General features: G+C 30.7%; 1 protein-coding gene across 1 annotated transcript; it reads right to left on the bottom strand.

Moving 5' to 3' along the window:
- Nucleotides 1-311: 311 nt before the first annotated feature.
- On the bottom strand, nt 312-1,314 carry LOC119615555. Its single transcript, XM_037971568.1, has 2 exons — nt 1,024-1,314; nt 312-960 (listed from the first exon to the last, which is right to left on the bottom strand). The coding sequence occupies exon 2, from the start codon at nt 766-768 to the stop codon at nt 541-543; it is 228 nt and encodes a 75-aa protein (XP_037827496.1). The 5' UTR covers nt 769-960; nt 1,024-1,314; the 3' UTR covers nt 312-540.
- Between the last annotated feature and the right edge of the window lie 9,912 nt (nt 1,315-11,226).

Raw genomic sequence — 11,226 nt, forward strand, 5'->3', positions numbered from 1 at the left:
CTTTTGTTACTTTTTCGTACTTCATTGGTACTTTTTGAGTTTTCTAAAATATTGAATATATAAACATAAATTTAAATAGGGGACTTTTTGATATTGCAGATATATATACATTTACAATAATATTTATTTTATTCCATTACGATGAGGGTAGCGAAGCACACTGGGTATAGCTAGTTTTCTATAAAAGTAAACAAAATTTTGTATGTATTTAATTTAAGTTAGGGTAGCGAAGCACCCAGGGTATGCTAGTTTATTATAAATGTGTGAAATTTATAAAATTTTGAATTTTTAAAGAAATAAAAGTAATAAAATATTTTTAATTAAAACAAAGTTTATTAAATGCAAGTACAAAACATTAGATTTAAACGATTTTCTTTATAATTTGGGAGATTTTGTTTTGAAATTAAAAATTATGAAACTACATAACTAAGGGACCTGACTAACTTACATATACATACATATACAAGGGGTGGGATTTGACCAATGGATTAACAAAGTATGGGAGTGAGGTGCAGATATTTTAAAACTTAAAAATACTTTTTAACAGAAATGCATGTTATTGAATTTATCACGATCATTGCGCACCATATTATTATACTTCCACTTATCATTGTCCGAGGCATTTTTGGACCAAGCATTATTTGACGAACTTGAGGAATTGGAGCTTGAACTGCTGGCAAAAGAGGACTTTGAGCCGTTTGAAGTGCTCTTGGTGTTATTTGGTTCCTGAGAAGTCAAACACTTTTCTGTGCGATTTGTATACACCATTTTGTGAGAAATTGTAAGTCTTTTTTTTTTAAAAAAAGAAATTTAAAAGTCAATATAATCCTTCCGTTAGATTAAACACGGAACAAGCAATTTCACGGCACGTATTGTATATGGGTAAGAACTTTAAGCTCTAGATTATTGGCGGCGTTACCAGTGCGTGAGCCTCGGTAGTTGGCAGGTTCCTTAGTTGAACTGAAATTATCCGAAATTAATAACAAACTCATACACAGTTTTTTTTTAACCCCTTAAACTCACCGTTGTTTACGTAATTTTGTTGACAAGGGTCTAAACATTGACACCAATGTTTATCTCATTCCACATATGGATAAAATTTAAACCAAAAAAATATTAAGTTGTGGCGTTTTAACTTTCCGAAATTGTAACCGTTTAAATGCTGGTAATAATCCTGTTTGTTGTTATTACAAATTTTTATAAATCGTTTAAATTTTTCTTTTAAATTTTTTGCAATTATTAACAACTTTCTTTAATGAATTTTGCACCACAACTAATGCACTCTCAGTGTAAGTTATCGCTTTAAATAGTCGTCGTTATGCATTATGGCAGAAAAAAACAATCCAGCTCTCTGTTTTTTAAAATTTGTCTGAGATATTTTTTATCGTTTCAAATATTCTAATGAAATGCAGTCGTAAACACCTGCCTAATGTTTATTAGTCTGCATGTTTGTCTGTCGTTGTCGTAGTTGTTGTTGTTGTTGTCGCCTTTTCTTTATTATTCATATATAATGAATCTGTTTTCTTGAAACTGAACTGGTTTGTAAAATTTGTTTTAAAAATAATAATAATATTTTTGCTCACCAAAAACCTGCTTATACTCACGTACTCTTTTAAAGTTGAAATTGTCTGAAATACAAACTTTTTATGGCAAAATATTACTGGTATTTGTTGTTGTTGGGGCATGGAAAAAATGCCGGTAGGAATATTTTTCTAAATGGGCTTTTGTAACTATTAAAGATTTAGTTTATAGGCTGAACATGTTTTAATTAAGAATATTAATACATATTTTATTGTAGATTTATCTTTTGTTTTTATTTTAAATAATTTAATTCATGTTTTTTTGATAAATCTTCTTTCATGTTATTTGGGTTTGTTTGGTTTGATCGCATAATTTTAGACCAAGTAAATGATGAATTTATAAACAATCGTTATGTTTGAAACTGGAAGTAGTAAAACACTTCGTTGGCTAACGTTATCAGCTGAAAAAGCCTGATCGACATACAAACAGAACAGAACTAGAACAGAACTGGAACCGAACTAGAACAGAACTAGAACAGAACTAGAACAGAACTAGAACAGAACTAGAACAGAACTAGAACAGAACTAGAACAGAACTAGAACAGAACTAGAACAGAACTAGAACAGAACTAGAACAGAACTAGAACAGAACTAGAACAGAACTAGAACAGAACTAGAACAGAACTAGAACAGAACTAGAACATAACTAGAACATAACTAGAACAGAACTAGAACAGAACTAGAACAGAACTAGAACATAACTAGAACAGAACTAGAACAGAACTAGAAAGAAACAGAACAGAACTAGAGCACAACTTGAACAGAACTAGAATACAGCTAGAATACAACTAGAACAAAACTTGAACGGAACTCGAACAGAACTAGAACACACCTAAAACAAAAGTAGAACAGAACTAGAACAGAACTAGAACAGAACTAGAACAGAACTAGAACAGAACTAGAACAGAACTAGAACAGAACTAGAACAGAACTAGAACAGAACTAGAACAGAACTAGAACAGAACTAGAACAGAACTAGAACAGAACTAGAACAGAACAAGAACAGAACTAGAACACAACTAGAACAGAACTAGAACAGAACTAGAACAGAACTAGAACAGAACTAGAACAGAACTAGAACAGAACTAGAACAGAACTAGAACAGAACTAGAACAGAACTAGAACAGAACTAGAACAGAACTAGAACAGAACTAGAACAGAACTAGAACACAACTAGAACAGAACTAGAACAGAACTAGAACAGAACTAGAACAGAACTAGAACAGAACTAGAACAGAACTAGAACAGAACTAGAACAGAACTAGAACAGAACTAGAACAGAACTAGAACAGAACTAGAACAGAACTAGAACAGAACTAGAACAGAACTAGAACAGAACTAGAACAGAAACTAGAACAGAACTAGAACAGAACTAGAACAGAACTAAACAGAAACTAGAACAGAAACTAGAACAGAACTAGAACAGAACTAGAACAGAACTAGAACAGAACTAGAACAGAACTAGAATAGAACTAGAACAGAACTAGAACAGAACTAGAACAGAACTAGAACAGAACTAGAACAGAACTAGAACAGAACTAGAACTAGAACAGAACTAGAACAGAACAGAACTAGAACAGAACTAGAACAGAACTAGAACAGAACTAGAACAGAACAAGAACAGAACAGAACAGAACAGAACTAGAACAGAACTAGACAGAAACTAGAACTAACTAGAAACAGAACTGGAACCGTACTAGACAGAACTAGAACAGAACTAGAACAGAACTATAACAGAACTAGAACAGAACTAGAACAGAACTAGAACAGAACTAGAACAGAACTAGAACAGAACTAGAACAGAACTAGAACTAGAACAGAACTAGAACATAACTAGAACAGAACTAGAACAGAACTAGAACAGAACTAGAACAGAACTAGAACATAACTAGAACAGAACTAGAGCAGAACTAGAACTGAACTAGAACAGAATTAGAACAGATCTGGGACAGAACTGGAACTGAACTAGAACAGAACTGGAAAAGAAACAGAAACAGAACAGAACTAGAGCACAACTTGAACAGAACTAGAATACAGCTAGAATACAACTAGAACAAAACTTGAACGGAACTCGAACAGAACTAGAACACACCTAAAACAAAAGTAGAACAGAACTAGAACAGAACTAGAACAGAACTAGAACAGAACTAGAACAGGACTAGAACAGAACTAGAACAGAACTAGAACAGAACTAGAACAGAACTAGAACAGAACTGAACTAGAACAGAACTAGAACAGAACTAGAACAGAACAAGAACAGAACTATAACAGAACTAGAACAGAACTAGAACAGAACTAGAACAGAACTAGAACAGAACTAGACACGAACTAGAACAGAACTAGAACAGAACTAGAACAGAACTAGAAACAGACTAGAATAGAACTAGAAACAGAACTAGAACAGAACTAGAACAGAACTAGAACATAAACTAGAACAGAACTAGAACAGAACTAGAACAGAACTGAACAGAACTAGAACAGAACTAGAACTAGAACTAGAACTAAACAAACGACAACTAGAACTAACTAACTAACTAACAACTAACGAACTAAACTAACTAACTAACTACCTAACTAACTAACTAACTAACTAACTAACTACTAACTAACTAACTACTAACTAACTAACTAACTAACTAACTAACTAACTACTAACTAACTAACTAACTATACTACTAACTAACTAACTAACTAACTACTAACTAACTAACTACTAACTAACTAACTAACTAACTAACTAACTAACTAACTAACTAACTACTAACTAACTAACTAACTAACTAACTAACTAACTAACTAACTAACTAACTAACTAACTAACTAACTAACTAACTAACTAACTACTAACTAACTAACTAACTAACTAACTAACTACTAACTAACTAACTAACTAACTAACTAACTAACTACTAACTAACTAACTAACTAACTAACTAACTAACTAACTAACTAACTAACTAACTAACTAACTAACTAACTACTAACTAACTAACTAACTAACTAACTAACTAACTAACTAACTAACTAACTAACTAACTAACTAACTAACTAACTACTACTAACTAACTAACTAACTAACTAACTAACTAACTAACTAACTAACTAACTAACTAACTAACTAACTAACTAACTAACTAACTAACTAACTAACTAACTACTAACTAACTAACTAACTAACTAACTAACTAACTAACTAACTAACTAACTAACTAACTAACTAACTAACTAACTAACTAACTAACTAACTAACTAACTAACTAACTAACTAACTAACTAACTAACTAACTAACTAACTAACCAACTAACTAACTAACTAACTGACTAACTAACTAACTAAGTAAGTAACTCGATCGCATACCGGAACAAAAATTGTCGGAAACTTCGAGGTAGAGTCCATGATATGAGTTCTAGCGTAACATTAGATTATATCAATGACTGCAAATCGGCAGACACAACAGGAATTCGGGATGCTTACTTTTGCAACTGACTGTATAACACTTTAAACATTAAATTAAAAAAAAAACTTAACTCTTCTAATGATCTTTCTAAACTACACAGTCATGCATTCAGACAAATAGTCACCCATCCAGTCCACCGCCAGACATACTTTCTTTTGTTATTGTTTTAATGTACGATTAAAAATAGCAAATAACCGGCTGCAAAACATTATAACCAATAATATTTTCTTAATTTTCGGTTAAACCCCATCCATAAATGCAATCAATAAATATTTGTATGTCTCAAGGCCAAACGTTGAATAAACCAATAATACTTTTTTTTATAATAATTTTCATAAATAATTAAGAATATCCCAAAAACAAAATAATGCACTCGACATGAAAATAACAAAATCATAAATTTCTAAACATAATTATATAAGTACGATTCTTAATTTTAAAAAAAATATATAAACTTTTAAATTGGCATTAGATTTAATTAATTGATTTAATGAATTTATTCAAATATTTAAATATGTATTACAAATGTAAGTGTTATTGTACCAGTTTTTCTTCTCGTAAAACTCTCATCTCAGTGTAATGTATGGAAAAAAAATACTTTTTATTTTTCACCTGTTTGTACCTGATAAGATCCAACGACCAGCGTTTTTTTATTCACTTTTGTGTAAGCGAATTGGCTGATGCAATGAAACTTGTACTTTTCATCAGTTCTCATAAGAAATATAAAAAAAACAAGTCGTATTATTATAAAGATACAAAAATATGTATATATTATAGATATGCAAATCATATGTGTTATAAATTCGGATATAAAGATCCAAAAACATGCTAAAAATTTTAGAAAGTATCCAGACAGAAAAATGTAACAAGGCCAAGGATTATCATTGTAAAACGCTGGATTTTTATCTTAAAAAATATTATGGAAACAGCTTGAATCGTTTTCCTGATATCATTTCAAAATATTGGTCTAAGACCCTTTATAAAGTATAAACTATATTCGGGGTCCTCATTAGATTTTAAGACGATCTAGTCATGTCCGTCTGTCCGTACGCCTGTCTGTCACGATAGAATCCAAACGGTACAATCTCTCTCTAAAATATTATCAGGATCGTTGGCAAAATTCTTCGAGGCACCATGATTCCTGATGATTAGTATTCTTTGGCAAATTATCATCAATAGATTGACTTTTGAACAACGCTACCGAGCTATACAAATTTACTTTGAAAATCCGACATCGATGTTTTAGACTTAACGGGCTTATTAAAAATAATATTGATCCGGGCGAAATGTAGTTTTAATACTAATGTCTCTACGTGTCATATGGCGGTCGCAGCAATCGTTTTATTGAAATCAAAATTTGACTATAATTTGATTTCAAGAAATGGTCCCTTTAGTTGTCCTCCAGGATAGAGCCCTGTAGTTGAAACAAAAAGTCGACTTTTCTGTAAGTTGAAAAGTGGACTTTTCAACTTTTTGAGTTTTATGAAAAGTCAACTTTTGAGTTTTATAAAACGTCGACTTTAAAACTTTTTTTAATATCGACCTCTACCTAAAATTCCGCGACCGCAACCATCGTTTTATTGAAATCAAAATTTGATTTCAAGAAATAGTCCCTTCAATTGGTCTTCAAGGTAGGGCTTCGTAGTTGAAAGAAAAAGTAGATTTTTCAACTTTTTGCGATTTATAAAAAGTGGACTTTTCGACTTTTTAAGTTTTATGAAAAGTCAACTTTTGAGTTTTATAAAACGTCGACTTTCACACTTTTTTCCCTTCAATTGGCCTCCAAGTTAGGGTTCTATAGTTGAAACAAAAAGTCGACTTTTCAGTATTTTTGAAAAGTCGATTTTTCGACTTTTTGCGTTCTATGAAAAGTGGACTTTTCGACTTTTTGCGATTTATGAAAAGTCAACTTTTCCGACTTTTATGAAAACGTCGAATTTCTAAATTTTTTTATAATATTCGACTTTGGATTCTATTCGACTTTTTCCGACTTTTAATTTTTCGAGGATTTTCGACCTTTTTCGACTTTTATGTACAAAATCGATTCTATAACTTTTTTCTTACAAAATAGTCGATAAATCCGATGAGGATTTATCGTTAAGACAAAAATGACGACTTCTACTTTTTCCAACAAAAAATCGATTCTTCGATTATTTTGATGTCGAAAGTCCAAGGTCAGGAGTCACAGGTTTATGCTAAGGTCACTTCTCGAAAAAATTACACCAAATTGGTAACCCAGTACAAATTGGGCAGGAGTTCAATCGTCTTCTGCTTGTGGTGGATAGGAGATGGCATTGAACCATCTCTATTACTATAGTTTCTCTAAACTATGGTTTCACATCAGAAGAACTTTGTATTTCCCGCGGAATTGGCTACGGGGGTGTTAACCTAAAACATAAGTCATCATGATCAAAATACTACTATGGAATTAAAAACCCTGGCATTTAGGGCGAACAATTCGCCAAGTTTATAGCATGGCATTTACAAGAATGTAGACGTCAAGGAGTAGTAGGATTTATACGGAGGAAGTTCTAAGGTTAGGGTTCCGACTTTGAATACTCAAATCATACCTTAACCGAAAAAAATAGATGGATTGGTGTTTATTATGGTGATTTTTCTTGAAAAACCTTTGCAGTTTTCGAGCAGTTCTTGCATCAGTAATAAAATTTAACAAAACTTTCGCAGTAATGCCCTAATATGCAGTCACATACCCATAGTCTATTATTATTGATATTATGATCTAAATACTTAAATAGAAACTAAAGTTAAATAACCTCTCAATAGTTTATAAATCAGACTTTGACCAAGTGTGCGATCATGATCCAAACTATTCACGTGAATTCTTCAAATTGTTTAAAATTACTCACGCACCCAACTCAAAACTAAACCAAAATCAAAACATATGAATAAAATAAAAAGATAAATATCAAACATTAACTATTAAGAAGTAAAATCAATCAAACACGACTTTATAATACCCTAAACCTTTATAAATTGGGTTTTGAATAAAGTTTTTCTAACGGCTGTTTGTTTAGGCCGTTAAAAGTTGGAATTGTATAGAAGTACAGATTGATATCTAAAAATTATTTTTGAAATTCTTGAGATAATGCATTCTGAACGTTCAGATTTTTCAAGGCCCCCAAAACGCCATTAGTGCTGTTAAATAACAATCTCGAAGTTTTCGGTTTATATTCTCACTGGATCTTTTTATTGTTTAAAAACACAACTACTTATTTAACTACCAATTTGTAAGCGATTGTTGTAAGCACTTATTTGAAAGGAGGCTAATGACAGCTAGTTTGACAGTTAACCCTTTGTAAGTTTCATCGAGTTAAAAAAAAACTACCATCGTTTCTGAATAAATGACTTTTAATATAAAATTTCAGAGAATCATTCAATACGTTGACTATATTCATTATCAGATCTTGAATGTGATCTCATTGGAACAATAAACAATCAGATATAGTCTTCTAAATTGTAAACTTTAGTTTGATCACATGATTCAACTAAACGGACAGACCGAGGTTTATCACCTTAATCTAAGAAAATTAAGTCGATTGCTATACGACTTTTGTGCGTTACAAATATCAGCGCAAATCTATAATACCCTCTACACTATAGTAGAGTATAAAAAAACATATCAATAAAGATATATACTAGTTTTTGTGAAATATTTAAATTTCATTAGACAATCAAACACATAAAACTAACTAAAAAGTGCGCCAAAATTCCGCTTTAATGATCTTCCTCTCTAAAACATAAATATTTGAAAAATCAATAAACTTCTTCCAAATTGTAACAGATCAAATAGTTAATTAGGACCTTAAAAAGTTTAAAGTAAGTTTCCTAACTTGATTCACTTTGGGTCAAATTTGTATTATGTAGCTTAAAGTTGTACAATTCTAATGAAAATTTCAAAGAAGTTTTTCATTACACATTTAGTTTGCCGCCACCCTAATAGACTAGTTAAATTATTTTAATTTAATTTATAAGAATTTCTAGTTTGGCTTTTAATTATTCCTTTGATTGAATAACATAATACTTAGAACATTTTATTACTAATACTCGTTGCTAGTTTTAGGAATAGTAATTAAGTCTAGGAATTAAATACGTAACGGATGATTTAAAGAAATTTTAAGAAATATCTCTTTCATCTCGGGGATTTTTAATGACTAACCTTAACAATTTGGAAGTCTCTTTAAAAAATTTGGAAAATAATTAATATTAAAACTAATTTTAACGTCATTTTAACAAAACTAGTCCGTTCAGTTCAAACTTGAAACGATCTTTGTAAATAAATCTTAACTTGAGTTCCATTGTTACCAGGGTGGATAAGAGTCTTAAGCACCTATTTTAAAATGAATGTACAATTCACAATCAGGCCAATTGTGAACAATTTTTCCCCGGGAATTTATTCCCTTTTGCTTGTCGTATTCAAAGGAGGGGGAACAAACTCCCCGGCTGTTTATTATTGAGAATAAGCCTGAAAATGGCGGTATTTTCGGGCTTGGGGAATCCCGAATTTCTGTTTCCGGTTTGCGATCAAACTTGTCAGATCAGTCAGTTACTTAGTTAGGTAGTTAGTTAGTTAGTTAGTTAGTTAGTTAGTTAGTTAGTTAGATAGTTAGTTAGTTAGTTAGTAGTTAGTTAGTTAGTTAGTTAGTTAGTAGTTAGTTAGTAGTTAGTAGTTAGTTAGTTAGTTAGTTAGTTAGTTAGTTAGTTAGTTAGTAGTTAGTTAGTTAGTTAGTTAGTTAGTTAGTTAGTTAGTTAGTTAGTTAGTTAGTTAGTTAGTTAGTTAGTTAGTTAGTTAGTTAGTTAGTAGTTAGTTAGTTAGTTAGTTAGTTAGTTAGTTAGTTAGTTAGTTAGTTAGTTAGTTAGTTAGTAGTAGTTAGTTAGTTAGTTAGTTAGTTAGTTAGTTAGTTAGTTAGTTAGTTAGTTAGTTAGTTAGTTAGTTAGTTAGTTAGTTAGTTAGTTAGTTAGTTAGTTAGTTAGTTAGTTAGTTAGTTAGTTAGTTAGTTAGTTAGTTAGTTAGTTAGTTAGTTAGTAGTTAGTTAGTTAGTAGTTAGTTAGTTAGTTAGTTAGTTAGTTAGTTAGTTAGTTAGTTAGTTAGTTAGTTAGTTAGTTAGTTAGTTAGTAGTTAGTTAGTTAGTTAGTTAGTTAGTTAGTTAGTTAGTTAGTTAGTTAGTTAGTTAGTTAGTTAGTTAGTTAGTTAGTTAGTTAGTTAGTTAGTTAGTTAGTTAGTTAGTTAGTTAGTTAGTTAGTAGTTAGTTAGTTAGTTAGTTAGTAGTTAGTAGTTAGTTAGTTAGTTAGTTAGTTAGTTAGTTAGTTAGTTAGTTAGTTACAAACTCGGGTTACGACCAACAGATGTTGTTACCGCTCTACGACCAATGTTTTCAGTGGAAAACTATGGGTAACGAATTACTGTGCTAGGATCCGAAATCATCGTTTTACTGCAATCAAAATTTGGCGATAACTTAATTTCCAGAAGTGGGTCTGTCTCAGGATATCCGATATCATGCGATTTGGAATCCCTCGATTGTTTCTACAGTCTTATCGACCAAATTTGTTCGTGTTATAAGGACAGCAATGCTATCCAAAATAAGCCCAAATTAGGGCCATTTCATACAACTACATACTATTTCAGAACAATTATGAAACTATTTCTTAAAAAGCTGCCCTCCCAAAATATTACTTGCTTCATCACTTGTTCAAAACATTTCGCTCAGGTATCGCTAACAATTATAATTCTTCTAGAACTTATCATTTCAGAATAAATTTTAAAAACGTTTTCTATTCCAATACAATAAATTTAAAAGACCTGTTATTAAATTTGTTTAAGATAATTGAACTTCTTTTAAATATGTTTTGTGTAAATGATTCGTATTAATCCAAATACTTAATTAGAATTAGAATTCAAAAACGTGAAAAACATTTAATATTTTAAAAAGCCAAAGACTTTCAAAAGTCAATCACATCAGAAATGGTCAACCATAGACAAAGTTTTATATAGATGGGATCTGTAATTTAGGAATATACAAATGATATATAACTTTTGTTGAAATTTTGAATGACTAAACTAAATGAATGCAACTTCTGTTTACTATAAGTTTCAAACGCCATCATTCATTAATTAGAATACGTCTGCGTAAAGTTGCGAATTTCTAATTTAAATATTTATACGATTTTAT

This window comes from Lucilia sericata, unplaced genomic scaffold, assembly GCF_015586225.1.
Source record: "Lucilia sericata isolate MDLA Ls3-8-SP2 unplaced genomic scaffold, ASM1558622v1 Contig005827F_arrow, whole genome shotgun sequence".
Classification (NCBI taxonomy): domain Eukaryota; kingdom Metazoa; phylum Arthropoda; class Insecta; order Diptera; family Calliphoridae; genus Lucilia; species Lucilia sericata.